This window comes from Rattus norvegicus, chromosome 1 (assembly GCF_021556685.1).
Source record: "Rattus norvegicus strain SHRSP/BbbUtx chromosome 1, alternate assembly SHRSP_T2T, whole genome shotgun sequence".
In the NCBI taxonomy this organism is placed as follows: domain Eukaryota; kingdom Metazoa; phylum Chordata; class Mammalia; order Rodentia; family Muridae; genus Rattus; species Rattus norvegicus.
In genome coordinates this window covers 199,964,591-199,978,771 of record NC_141534.1, presented here as the reverse complement: position 1 = coordinate 199,978,771, position 14,181 = coordinate 199,964,591, and the positions used below count along the sequence as shown (strand labels likewise).

At 50.2% G+C, this 14,181-nt stretch overlaps 1 protein-coding gene across 8 annotated transcripts in view; it reads left to right on the top strand.

The window, feature by feature from the left end:
- The window catches only part of Chst15 (carbohydrate sulfotransferase 15), an 85,603-nt gene extending 79,541 nt beyond the window's left edge, over window positions 1–6,062 (top strand). For 7 of the 8 annotated variants that reach the window (XM_087643985.1, XM_087644086.1, XM_087643901.1 and 4 more), the window contains exons 7-8: window positions 768–915; window positions 3,424–6,062. In XM_087643985.1, the coding sequence (XP_087500111.1) occupies window positions 768–915; window positions 3,424–3,614 (339 nt within the window). In that variant the 3' untranslated portion in view covers window positions 3,615–6,062. 8 annotated transcript variants of the gene reach the window in all.
- The last annotated feature ends 8,119 nt before the right edge of the window (window positions 6,063–14,181 follow it).

Genomic DNA, 14,181 nt, shown 5'->3' with positions numbered 1-14,181 from the left:
CCAGCACCTCCTAGCCATGGTCGGACCACATGACCACAATGAAGAACCTTGTCACCCCAAGCAATGGTGTCCAGGGTTCTTACTGGGGCTCCATCACATACAGAGCTCCATCAGAAGTCGCTGTGTTAACTTGATATTCTAGGGAAATGAAATGGCTCCTGTTGGGTAATTCAAGCCAGGGAGAGGCTTTAGTAGTCACTCTCAGGGCAGAGCAGAAACCAGACCCGTCTTTGAGTGGGTCAGTTCTTTACTCCTAACTTGCAGTTTGGCATGAGAGAAGGAACTGGGTAAAGATTGGAGATATGAGTCAGAAAGGAGGAGGTAGGCTTTCCTGTTCATTGGCTCCACCCCCTCATGCTTACATTTGGGGGACATCACCCACTTTCATGGTCATGGTTGTCCTTATGTATTGCAGTGTCCGGGTTGCCTTTGAGGTGCCTGTTTTTGACTTTTCGCAGTCTGCTGTGACTGACAGCAGAGAGACAGCCACCCACATTATACAAAGAACTTGTATGCCCTTGAGATCCTTTCTGTGCTTCTCACTTGTGAGGAGAGGTTGGAGCCACCTGTTGTAAAGACTAGTGCAACCCTAAGGATAGGGGTTCTTTGCACACGTGGTACAGAGCGCCTTTTGTTAAGATTGGACTTTGGAAGACAATTTGGAAGGCTAAGGTGACTCTGTGTTAGATGTCCATCATGCTTTGGGAAAGCACCTCTCAGGGCTGGGGAAGGTTTTCCTGCAGTAACACCCTCTTCCTCCTTTCTAGGTGAGGCTCCAGGTCGGTCTGTATGCTGTGTACCTTCTGGACTGGCTCACTGTCTTCAGTAAGGAGCAGTTCCTCATTCTACGTCTGGAAGACCATGCATCCAATGTCAAGTACACCATGCACAAGGTCTTCCAGTTTCTAAACCTGGGTATGTGTCATGCTTCAGACAGTGGGGCTCAGCACAAACTCCAGGGATATGGGCTTTCTCATGTGAATGGTTTTTGTGGTGTGTGTGTGTGTGTGTGTGTGTGTGTGTGTGTGTGTGTGTGTACAGGTAAGATGTCAACATTGGGATCTTCCTCTGGTGTCTCATTGAACCCAGCTTGCTGTCTTGGTTAGACTGACTAGCCAGGGAGTCTAACGGTCTAGCTATCTCTTCCTTCCCAGTGTAGGGGTTATATGCACATGCTGCCACACCAAGCTCTTTAGAGGTATCCTGCAGACTTAAACTCAGGTCCTCATGATTGCAGAAAAAAACACCGATGAGCACTTCACCTTCTGAGGGAGTTGTTCCCCTTCCCCATGGCATGTGGGCTCTTTAGGAGGGCTCTAGGTTAAATGTAAAATGGGAAGAGATGGACTGTGTGAGGCCGAGGGGCTCCCAAAGAGGTGCCAGATCAGTTCCTGTTCACCTAGTAACTGCTACATGGGGCACTGTACATGGGATGGTGGGCAAGGTCTGGAGAGGAGGCACTCCTCTGAGATTTTCAGCTTGGCTGAAGGAAGCCCAGTCCAACTCAGGAAATAACTGTATCCCAGAGGGGAAGGTATGTACTGTCACAGTGAGCCCCGTAATGATGGGGAACCCACACTGCTGAGGGACCAGAGAGGAATCAATGAAAAAGAAGAGGAGAGGGATTGAATTCTGAAGCTGCTCACGTAGGTGGCTAGGAGAGCCCTATAGGGACACGGAATGTGGAGGTCTGACTGTTGTTGCACTGGTTCTCAACCATCCTAATGCCGTGACCCTTTAATACAGTTCCTCATGGTGTGGTGACCCCCACCCATGGTATTATTTTTGTTGCTACCTCATTACTGTAATTTTGCTACTGTTAGGAATTGTAATGTAAATACTTTTGGAGATAGACACTTGCTGAAGGGGTCATGGTCCACGGGTTGAGAATGGCTGGGGTATTTATCGCATCGTGGCAGATGTTGCTTGGGAGTCTCTGGAGTCAGAGGCTCATGGCCTGCCTTCAGCCCGAGGACGCCAGCTGACAGGCTCCACTAACTGACCAGGACACAGGTTGGCAGAGGCACATACAGAGGTGAGGTGTGCTGCCTGGGTGTGGATAAGTCACCCAAGGACAACTGTGGAGGCTGTAAATGACAGACCAGGCCACCTTTCTATAGTTCCATTTAATGATCTGCCTGAGGAGTTTTGTTAACTGAACATTTCTTGAAATATATCTGGCCACCAGTGGAATTCAGAACTCTTAACTTTCTTTTTTCCTTCCTTCCTTCCTTCCTTCCTTCCTTCCTTCCTTCCTTCCTTCCTTCCTTCCTTCCTTCCGAGAGCTGGTAATAGGCTTGAATTTAGACACTCTATCCCGTTTAAGACTTAGAATCATGTTTTCTTTCATTTGGCCACCTAGAGATCTCCTGCCTAATGTGGCTGTCTTTTGGTCCTAAGAGAGACATGACTATAAGGCCACTTTTCTGTCTTGTATAACCCTGAAACACTGGGCTGTAGGAATGATTTTGGTTGGGTCCTACAGGCTTGGGGTCCAGAAGCGAGAGGAGCTGGTGGGCTAGTGACCGAGGTTGAGGCAGTGAGCAACTGTTGGCCCAGACATTTGGGATGGGGCAGTTAGAGCATCATTTGTAGCCCCTGCCGGCCTGCCCTGGGGCATCTCCCCACAATACAATTGCTATAGGTACAGGCACCACCATTCCTCCCACCCTTCTCCCACTTCACAGCAAGAAAGAGGAAGCAGGGGGTTGAGGATTTAGTTCAGTGGTAGAGCACTTGCCTGGCAAGCGCAAGGCCCTGGGTTCGGTCCTCAGCTCCGAAAAAAAAAAAAAAAAAAAAAAAAGAGGAAGCAGAATTCACTCGGGCCCAAGCCCTTTTGTGTCACTCAGGAACCCAAACTGGAAGTGATGTTGGCAGAGTTTCAGGAAACAGAAGTCCCTGTCCATAGTCACTTAGGACAAATGACGGGCCTCGAAGGCGGCCTATGTAGAGAAGATGGACATGAACTCTCAGGTGACCCAAAGGTGAGGGCACCGTCTCAGTACCAGCAGGGACCCCCTGATGGCTGGCTTCTCCAGGTGAATCCAACTGTATCTTTTTTATTTAAAAAATGTATTTGCTTTGTGTTTCTGATCATTCTGTTTGTGTGCGTGCGTGCGTGCGTGCGTGCGTGCGTGCGTGTGTGTGTGTTTGTGTGTGATGTGTGTGCCTAAGAGGGTATCAGATCTCCTAGAAGTGGAATTATTATGGATGATTGTGGACCCCTAGTAGGTGCTGGGAATTGAACCTAGGTCCTCTACAAGAACAAGTGCTATTAACCACTAGGCCATCTTTCCAGTCCAACCATATCTTCTTATAGGGAAGCCTTGGCTGAGCATGCAGGTCAGCTAGGACTCCTATGAAGTCTTCTTTATTTCAAGTGACACCTACAGCCTTACAGGACCATATTCCTTCTCATTCTAGGGCCTCTAAGTGAGAAGCAAGAAGCTTTGATGACCAAGAGCCCCGCGTCCAACACACGGCGTCCTGAGGATCGTAGTCTGGGACCCATGTGGCCGATCACTCAGAAGATCCTGCGGGACTTCTACGGGCCTTTCAACACAAGGCTGGCACAGGTCCTGGATGATGAAGCGTTTGCCTGGAAGACACCGTGAGAGCTGAGTCCCTTCTGCAGAAGCTGGGCCCACTGACTCTGTCATTGCTGTGACTTTAAAAGTCTCCAGGTGGAGAACTGTCGCCCACAGTGTGGAGAAAACCGCCAGAGCCCCACCCAATCTCCTCCTCCCAAGGCGCCTGTTGTAGGAACTACTTTGAAAATCCTCTTGCCATGTTCAGCAGCTCTGCTTTTGATCACTAGGCTCCTCCTCCTGAAGCCTTGGAAAATACACTGGGGGTAGCGTCTGTCTGTTCCCAGAGTGCCTTGGATCTCAGGAGGGCAATGGATCTCTGGCACCCAGTGGGTAGGAAGAGGAGGCTATGGGAGGCCACAGACCAGCCCTGCCCTCCATCCTCCAAGAGAGTTTGTCTGGATGTAGAGTTGGACAGCTCTGGGATCCGATTAAAGCCACGGCTCTGGGGCTGTTCTTCACGTGTTATGTCCTAGCAGGCCTTGCTTAAATTGGTAACCCCTTGTGGGCAGAGAAAAGAGCTGCTCAGAGAATGGAGGCTCTTTCATTTCTGTTTGTATTCCCAAGTGGCATCAGAAGTAAGCCTTGCTCCCTTTGCTGTGCTGAGAAGAAACCCAGAAGTCAGCTTTTGGCAGCAGGCTCATCTCGCTGACCTGTTCTGCCTGTAGACTTTGTTTATGCCCAACATAGAGAAGGAGCATCTTTAAACAAACTGTTTCTTCCACTTGACTGGCCCCGCCTGCCTCGCTTTTCTGCTCCTTTGGATGTTTTCCTCCAGTTTATATTTGGAAAGGGAAGTTCTGCTGTTAATGTCAGGATAGAACAACCTCAAGGCATTGAACAGTTGGTGCAAAAGGAAGTGAAGCCCTCCCCATTTGCAGAGGGTCACTGGAGAGCATGAGGATGCTTCCGGCTTTGGTTCTAGCTGGTTACAGGCTCCAGTCCATCTTCCTGTTGGGGGAATCGTCTATCTCCATTCTCTGTCATGTACAGCCATGTTCTGTAACTCACTTAGGGTGAGTCTCAAGACACCCATGTCCTCAGAAACACATCTCACAGACTAAGCTCGGGCCACGTGGGGTGTGACTAGGAGATAGCTTTGCTGTTTGTGGACCTTTCCAGGCCTGTTAGCACCTTGGTTTGCAGTGGATACTCTGAAAGTCTTGTCATGTTTTCAAGACCCCAGGGAATAACAGAGAGAACAATGTGAGCCCATTTGGCACACAGGACGAGGTGGGAATGTCACAAAGCTTTTCACTGGAGTATTGCCAAGGGATGCTGCCCATAAGGCTGTGTTCTCAGGTCAGGATCCTGTCCACTGGCGTCAGAAAGCGTACACATTACATGCCCGACTGTCACTTGGGCATGTGAGAAAAGCTGGGCTTTGGCAGCAGGAGGATGTGCAGTTGCTCGGCTGTGAGAGTCCTTCTGCGGTCCACCCTCGTTGGAGATGGGACTCTCGGCCCATTGGAAGGCTCAGGGAGAGCCCTGGGCATCAGCATGGACCGCGCCAATTCTGCTACTGAAGGGGCCGTGTGTCTTGAGGCCTGTGTTCCAGGATAATTCCCCCTTCTCTCACAGTGGCCACTTGGCTCAGTAGTCAGGGGGAAAGTCTGGCCTGAGTACAAGGATGCTTTGGAAAAAAAATGACTTCAGAGAAAGAAAGAGAGTGTGTGTGAGCAAGAGAGTGTGAGAGTGAGAGAGAAAGAACGAGAGCGTGAGAGAGAGCACGAGAGAGTATTTATTTGGAATACCGTGTGTGTGTGTGTGTGTGTGTGTGTGTGTGTGGTGTGTGTGTGTGTGTGTGTGTGTGTGTGTGTGTGTGCGCACGCACGCTTACACTGAGTGGGGCCCTCTCAGCTGTCGTGCTGACGGGACTTCTCCATTAGAGACATGATGCCTTCATGGATTAATTTCCCCACCAGTTAGCCTGTCATTTCCAGGACGTATCTCCACCCCGCACCAACTACAATTGTAAGAGATTTTTCTTGCGCACTCCTATGCATGTGAATAACATGTAGCGTAATTCTGCTTCTTACAGAAGTATTGCCAAAGGTATTATTTCCAATATTATTTGGTTCATTGCTGGTCTTTTTATACGTGCAGCCCCTCCCTTTCTACCATCCTTGGCCATCTAGACCTAGTTTTCTCTCTATTGGTCCCTCCCCGGGGGTCCCCAGCATTGCCTTTGCTCTTGCTCAGTTGAAGCCCCCTCTTGTTGCGAGCACAGGCAGTGTTTTGGGTGATGGCTCTCAAGCCTGTCACCCCAAACCAAAGCGAAACACAGACCTGGTACCGAAGACACTTCGTATTCCCAAAGCTGTGTGCCAGGGTGTATGACACCTTCCCTCCCTCCCTTGTCATGTAAGGTATGATATGCAGTCGCATTTATTCTGTACTTTTATTCGTATTTAAAATAATTAAAGATGGACCCACACAACTGGTGCCCAACCGAGCACGGGCCCTCCATCACAAGCTTGCTGGACAGTTGTCTCCATGTTGTTCTGTGTGTGCGAGCAAGTCTCAGGGCAGGAAGGTCAGCATTTTCTCTGCCTTACTGGAATCCTCACTGAGTATAGGGTCTCATCACAAAGAGATACTCTGTAGTGTTCACAGCAGAAGACAATCCCAGAGCAGACACAGGGCCATACTCATTCCCTGGGGAATCCTGTGGAGGCCTACTGTGGTTGGGAGTCAGGGTGGGTGGTTCTGTCCAGCATCAAGTGTCCTTCACATGGTCTTCAGACATAGGAATCTGAGATTGCGGTGACTATTGGCCTTAAGAACTTGATTTTGAGGTCCTTGGTGCCTCTCTGAGTGTGTCTCATCCCTAGATAGGCAGGGTGCCTCTGGTACTCAAAGAGCATGGGCAAGCTTGGAGAAGAAGAGGGTGTATCAGTCAGCATTGGTCACTGTGACAAAGTAATTCAGGATGCTTTCCACACCTTCTCCCAATGAAGCTCCACCCCTTAAAGGTTCCACAGCTTTTCTGATCAGCACCAACAGCTGAAGTGTTCAACCATGGGAGCCGATGAGGACATTTCACATTCATTTGTCACACAACACATGGTTACTATCACTGCTCATGCGTAAGTCTGAACTCAAGGGGCCAGTACATTGGCTTATCTATGGCTTCTTTCTATTGCTTCCTGGTAGCTGCTCTCTGACCTCCTCTTCACATGGCCATCTCTCTGTGCAGGTCTCTGATGCCTTTTCCTCTTTTCATAAAGATGCCAGGGACACCATTAAGGAGGGGGGTCTCATTTAATTTCATAACCTTTTAAAGGGACTTCTCTTCAAATGCAGTTACACTCAGAAGCTCAACCCATTCGGGACATCAACACATCAGTTTGGGGAGAGAAGCAGTTGTGGAGAGGGCCCATTTCCCACTTCGAAGCTTGGGTCATGCTGAGCACAGAATGACCCTTTGATCAGCCCACAGTTCCAGACCCTTCTGTCCAGCACTGCTCCTTGTGGTGTGTTGGGTGTGGGGCTAGACTCAGCACAGCCTGGGGCTGGATTCCCTAGGCGACAGCAAGAATGTTCCTGCTGGGAGGTGGATGAAGATGACAGGCTAGGCCATACCTCTGAAAGCTAGAGTTTCCTCTCCCTAGAGCTCTCCCCTATCCTTGCTGCTAGGAAACAGACCTACAGCCCCAGAGCCTGGGTGGTGCTATGCAGGATGGTGTTTATCTGTTGGGGTGGAGACCACAGCCCGAGGAGAGCCTTGGGCCCTGTGGGTGAGGCCAATCTAGTGGAGACTTGCAGGAAAAATTAGCTTTGAGGGGTTTGGTTTTCCCTGAACTTTGGGACCAGCTGCCCTGCGGGACACAGGAAAGGAATGCGGTGGGGCAGGGACTGCACTTGAGTGAGGTTTTTTTTTTTTTTTTTTTTTTTTTTTTTTTTTTGCCACTGCTGCTGGAATGCCTGGCTATCCCAGAGAGCTTAGAGGAGTAACCCCCTTCGACCAGGACTCTGGAAGAATGGCCTTTAGCCTTCCTAACATCTATCTCTGTGATGGCTTCAGGCTGGTCTAGCTTCTATGACCCCAGCCCCTTCCCATTGGTCACTAAGGTCATCATGGTGACTTCAAAGTGAATTTCTCATCATACAGTCCCAGAGGGCAGCAGTCTCTCAGCAGGCACCATAGATTGAAGCAGGGTGCAAGCTAGGCTGCATCTCCTGGGACCCCAGAGCAAGCTGTGCCCAGGCCTTTCCCAGCCCTGAGAGGCTACCAGGTCCTTTGTCGTGTAGGCTTCTCCCTATAGTGCCATACTTAGACTCTGGCTCCCTCTGCTTCACTGGTCCCATGGCCTCTGTTCATGCTCTTCCTCTCATTAGGACCCTTGGAGTTACATGGGATAATCTGTGGTTACTGCCCCATCTTAAGATCTCACCCACAAAGTGTCTCTTGCTATGTTAAGGGAATAATTCACCAACAGGTTCCGGCACCTGTATTATGAACAGGTTCTGTCACCTGTGCTGTATACATCTTCAGAGGCCATCACGCAGCTAGCTGACCACAGAAGAGTAGCCTTGGGAGCTGGCCAGACCAGCAAGTGGGACGCAATGAGTGCCCAGTGGCTGGTCCCTTGTAGGTTTACCATGGGGGGGAGACTGTAACGTGACTGAGGGGACAGCAGCTCAGTGGAAGCTCTGAGGTAACACCCTAGTCTTCTATGATGATGTAGGTGGGGCAGGAGTCAGGAAGCTCACCCAGCCAAGTGCTATGCATACTTGGCTGTATGAGAAGTGCCTTCAGAAAGGCTTATGGTTCCCTTTGCTGTTTAGGGCTTGTAAATCAACTCTGGCAGTTCCTCTGTAGCAATCACCGAGCAGCTTTGAGGTTCTAAAGCCTGGCTGTTGTTGAGTTCACTATGCTGCAGAGATAACCGCTTGTAAAAGTTGCAGAAATAGAATCCCTTCTTAGTTCCCAAGAGAGCTTCAAGCTCACAACCTCCCTGCCCCTGGCTTTTGCTAGGCTGACCTCCAACCCCACTGGCATCTATCTATATAATGGCCCAGGCTGTCCTTGCCTTCCTGCCCTCTGCCCTATTGCATTGGCACAAGCCCTGGGCCTGCTCCTCCCAGTCTGGCTAGCATCCTTCTCTTTTCCAGCCTTTGCTGCTGAGCATGGCACAGGCAAAAGGAATGGCTATGGACAGCCATGAGATCCTTGGAACTGCAGGTTACTGTCCCATGAGCTCACTGACAGGCGACTTCCAGGTACCATGCCAAACAGGGATATTGGCCGAAGAGGAGCAATAATGTGCCTCAGTTGCCTCCTGTAAGTGGGCATGCCCTGTTCAGGGTCTTCGGGGCAGCTGGAAGGGGACTGGATTCTTTGCTGGGCAGCACATGATAGCAGCCCTGTGTTAGGACATAGACACTGACATGAAGTGAACCTTCTATTCCACCATGGAGAACCCCTTCCTGGGGCAGCGGTCTGGAGGAGTCAACCTTTGGGGCGTTCATGGGGTGCATAAGAAGCTCTATGTACTCTGAAAGTCCTCAAGAGAGACAGGCCCTGGTCGTCTCTAGCAGCAGGTGGGGCTCAGTTCAGGATGAGATATGGCTCATAAGTACACTGTTGGCTCACCCAAGGCAAAATAATGAGGTGACCACAGGCACTGAACTTGGCAGGTCCTTGAAGAGTCCCTTCTGGGCTAACTAGAGAAAGGCTGGGCCTTGGGAATGTAGGTGAGGTTGCACCTCCCCTGACCTTAGCTGTTCCTTACTGAAAGGATGCTCCAGTTGGCACTTTCAAATCCCACTCCTCCCGGATAGTGGGTGAGCCCAGGGAAGGCCCGTGTCCCAGCAGATCCACTTTGTAACCATGGAGACACTGCAGTGTCCTCATGAGTGCGTATCAGAGTTAACAAGTGCAAACTGAGTATCAGAGAGACTGCACACCTGCCTGAAGCCACAAAGTACAGGTCTGCAGAAACGGCCTCACAATACCAACTCAAAATTTTTAAGCCTTTACTTCCAGGTCAGCGCTTTTAGCCCTGGTGCTATTCTGTGTGACCTTGGCACTCTGGTGTTCCTTCCTCAGTGAGCTACCTGCACCCTGACTGTCATAACTCACTCTCTCTCCAGGTCTTATTTCAAATGCCCTCAGCTGCTTCTGCGGTCCCCCAGGTTGGGGGTCTGGATGGTGACAACTGCTTCATGGGAACCAAAGCACATTAAAGACACTTGCTCCACTCCAAGGCTTGCTACACTGAGCCTCGGCTGACAGAGGTGCCCTCCCTTTCCTGCCCCACAGTGGATGGTTCATGGGCCAAGCCTCCCATACAGACAGGCTACTGGGGGCTGGCCTATAGTGAGGTGTCCCCCAAGACCTGAGTCACAGCCTAAAGAGAAGAGTTCCGCCCTCTGGCTTCAGGCCTGCCTGGGCAGCACCAAGGTACACACCCTAGCTGGAACTCATACAAAGAACTAACATTTCATTTTCTCAGTAAATATTTTCTGAACATCTACTTTGCACAAGGCACTGGGCCAGGCAATGGGGCGAGGCTGGCCTGTAGCTCATGTGCACATTCACATATACTTTCTATTTTCAGGATGTATTGTTGGGTCATCCATGTGTGCCCGGCATTTGAGAGAGAGCAGAACAAGCCCCAGCCACACGGAGCCTGGTGCTACCGAGGACAAAAGTTGCCCAAAGTATCGCAGAATTCTGGCAGCCGTGAAGAGAGCTGATGCGGCTAATGGGGACAGTGAGAGCCTCCATCTGAGGTTCCACACCCTCCTTACTCTCTGTCCTTTCTCATCTCCCTGTGTGCTCAGTCCCTAGACCAAGCCTGACAGCATGGCTGGAAACAATGATCTGGTTTTCTCCAGCCAGGATAAGGATGGCTCCCCGGCATATCCAGGGAGCCCATACTGGCACTGGACTCCTGCTGAATCTCCATCTACCTTCCATGAGATCCACTACACATGCCCCATCCACCCTCGTCAGGCATCAGGCACCTTCTTGCTCTCAAAGCCCAGTTGGACAGCAAATCCCCAAGATCCCCAAGAATAATAACATTTAGTCAGCACATGGGAAGTCTCAGGGCTGAGGAGTGGAAGAACACAGAGGTTGAACCACACTCAAGGTGAGAGGCTCCCAATGAAGGTTTGTGGGAGTAAGAGAGTGCGTAAGAGGGATCAGCCCAGGGGGAGCTCAGCCTGAAGGCTGAGGTAGTCTCTGTGTGGGAGTGTTGTGGGGGATTGGAGCCCAAGCTCTTCACCATCTTTGTCATAAGGCTGGAGAGGACACCCTTGATCCCAGAGGGTACACCAGTTTTGAATTCTGCCCTTGAGCTGGGAATTCAGTGAGAGAAGCTGCGACATCAGGGACTGGTGAAGACTAGACGTGGAAAGGGCTGAGTGTACTGGGGCCCACTGCTCCAGGCCTGAAAAGAGTAGGAGGAGACCATTGTGGCTGGTGGATGGCCAGCAAGGGGTTAGGATTTCAGAAGAAAGAAGCTGCCTGAGAGGCCTGTGGGGCTAAGAGCCTGAGATAAAAATGGCATCTGTGGGGGGTATCTGCCACCTATCTATGTGCTGTGCCAGCTTTGTTACGCTAAATGTCACCACCCCAGAAGGAATAACTATCAAGCAAGCATGCTGTGTTCCTGTATTTTGAATCCCACCAACCTCACTGGAGATCAATCCTTTTCTCTCTGTTAAATTAGTACCTAATGGTTTCCAGTTTGCTCCTGGGCTGCACTGAGAGTCACTTATATGCAAAATCATCAGTGCAAAGCCCAGGAAATCCCTCATTTATGAATCTTTAAGGGGCCTCTCTACCTCCCTCATCCCCTAGGGCAGGTAGGTGCCAGACAGCTAAGGCACCCCATTTAGAACGATTCAGGGGCACCCCACCTACTTACTTGAGGACAGTTATGGTTCTTACTCCACTTCTCTCTCCCTCCTGGAAACCCTGGGTGCCACAGTGTAGGGTGGCCCATCTCCATGGTGGAACTGTGAGTGGCAAGCTCTTCCTAAGGGACCTCTGAACTGGCCTCACCAAACCTGAGTGAGGGATAGGAAACGTTCCACATCTTTCCTCCTGCAGCCTCACAGCCCATGTGGCTCTCCTGGACCCATCACTGTCCACCCCGCCCTACGCTAATGGTGCTGCTCTCCTCTTTGGAGCCCTGGCATCCTCAGCTCATGCAGGGATGGAGTGGGAAGTCCTGCCTATCTCTCTACACAGTTGCTCCTTCAGTCTCCAGCTTCTCCAACTCACCCTCATTCCAGCTCCAGCTGCTGCCCTCTGTGCTCTGGGCCTCCTTGCCTCACCAGCCTTCTAGGCCTGAGGCCTGGTGGTTGACATGCATGAGTGTGTGTGTGTGTGTGTGTGTGTGTGTGTGTGTACACGTTTATTTGATTTTATGTGTGTATGTGTATGTTCTTGTGTTTATGTGTGTGTGCATGTGTGTTTGTGTTTATGTGTTCATGTATGTGTACATGTGTGTTTGTGTATGTTTATGTATGAGTGTGAGTGTGTGCATGTGTGTTTGTGTTTGTGTTTATGTGTGTGTACATGTGTATGAACGTATGTTTGTGTTTATGTGTGAGTGTATGTACATGTATGTGTGCCTGTGTGTTTGTATGTGTGTGCATGCATGTCTTTGTGTTTATGTATGAATATGTGTATCTCCCAGCCTGATCACTTGGTTATGTTAAGAGCACTTATTTCATAACTGTCACCTGAAATCTGTCATCTGTGTCCTGCTTGGCTTATGGTCCTTCCATTCACCAGAACCATTAATTGCTTTAGGTGGGAGGTCCTTTTGTCCATAGCCTGATCCTTGGAGCCAAGACTGAGCAAGACTTAGAGCAAAGAAATGCAAAATGGTGCCCTCAAGGTATAAACCAAAGAGGTGACCTTGGGATTCTTCTGGGGTCAGGGATGAGTCCTTAGGAATTGGCAGAGATCTTTGGAGAGCTCAGACCACTGGCAGGGGCTGGTCAGTCAGGTGAGGAGATGGTTGGTGTAGAGCGGAGTCCTGAAGACTGGCAAGATCTGGAAGCAGCGAGTGGACAGGGCAGGGAGATCAGCTTAGGGAAAGGGCCTGGCAGGGAGGTAGGAGAGCTCAGGTCTCAGTGTCTCCAAGAATGTCTGGAATCAAGGACACATGGACTGACCTCCCTTGGCTCATATGTATGGTTCTATACAGGTACCTTTCTGCCTCTGCCTTCTTCCCTGCAGAACAGGATGTGTCTGTTCTCTCTGGCTAAGAAAGGTATTTAGCTCTGGGCATCTACATTCCAGTCAAGGAAGTCAGCTATGTGCTTAGGAGGTGAGATCTCACCAGAGATGTGAGGCCTCCAAAAGCCAGAGGACTGGGTGAGGAAGTACTGTGCTGACTCTCACACCAGATGCTCCCTGAGTCGGAGTGCAGCTCTGGGTCATCGCTGAGTGGGTGTGGAAGAGCTGGAAGAGAGGCTGAGACCATGGCCTGCGATGGTTCTGGGGACAGGCCACAGAGGTGGGAATAGAGTGGGGAGTCTGAGAGAGGATCATCTCCCAGGCACCATGCTTGTGGGATGTGACATCAATGAAGGCAGTGCCAGCATGTCACAAGAATACCCAGCTGTTGTTGGGAGTAAGCACACATTCATGGAAGATGCTGGGGCTCAGAGAAGTTTGGTGGCTTCTTTGAAGTCACTTAGGAACCAGTGTTCAAATCCACAAATCTGGCTTCCATTATCTGATGAATGAAGTGGCGTTTAGCGGAGGGGTCAAAGGCAAAATGACCCAAGGCAAGGATGAGAGGTGGAGCTGGTGTCCAGCCTGAGGGAGACTAGAGCGGTTTGCCATAGTGGCAGGGAGGTGGGTTGGGCCATTTTCTGTAAATGGAGTTAGTTTGGAGTCTTGGCTAGCCTTAATTATTAACGTGACATAGCCTAGAGTCATCTGAGAGAAGCCTCAGTTGAAATATTGCCTAGATCATATCGGTCTGTGTGTGTGTGTCTGTGAGGGGTTGTCTTGATTATTAATTGATCTGGAAAGGCCTAGCCTACTGTAGGCAGCCCCTAGCCTACGGTGGGCAGCTCCTTTCCTGAGCAGGCTGTCCCAAGCTATTCAAGAAAGCATGAGGCAGTGAGCGGTGTTCCTCTATGGTTTCTGTTTGAGTTCCTATCCTGATTTTCCTTAATGATGTTCTGTGACCTAGAAATGTAGCCCCCATCCCCAACACACCAAGTTGTATTCAGAACACACAGCAACAGTGAAACTAGGACCTTAGGCATCCTGGATAGAGTGGCAATTCTACCTGACATCGGGCATTTCTTAAACACTTAAACATTTGATGGTGCTGGGACTTGAACCCAGGGCCTTGCAGTGCTACTAAACAGGTCGTTTCTACTTAAGACATTTAAGGCACACTTGTTTGTCTCTCTCTTCCTGTAAGGCAGAGTCTTTTCTTAGCATGGGTCTACACAGTGTTATCCAGCTTACAGAAACCACGGGTGATGATGAGTCAACAGTGTTTTCCGGTTTCTTTTTTTCTTTTTTTTTCTTTTTTTTCATGGGGCATGGGAACTAGGGGGTGTTTGAAAAGCCACTGGGAGCAGGCACACTTGTGGTTCGTAG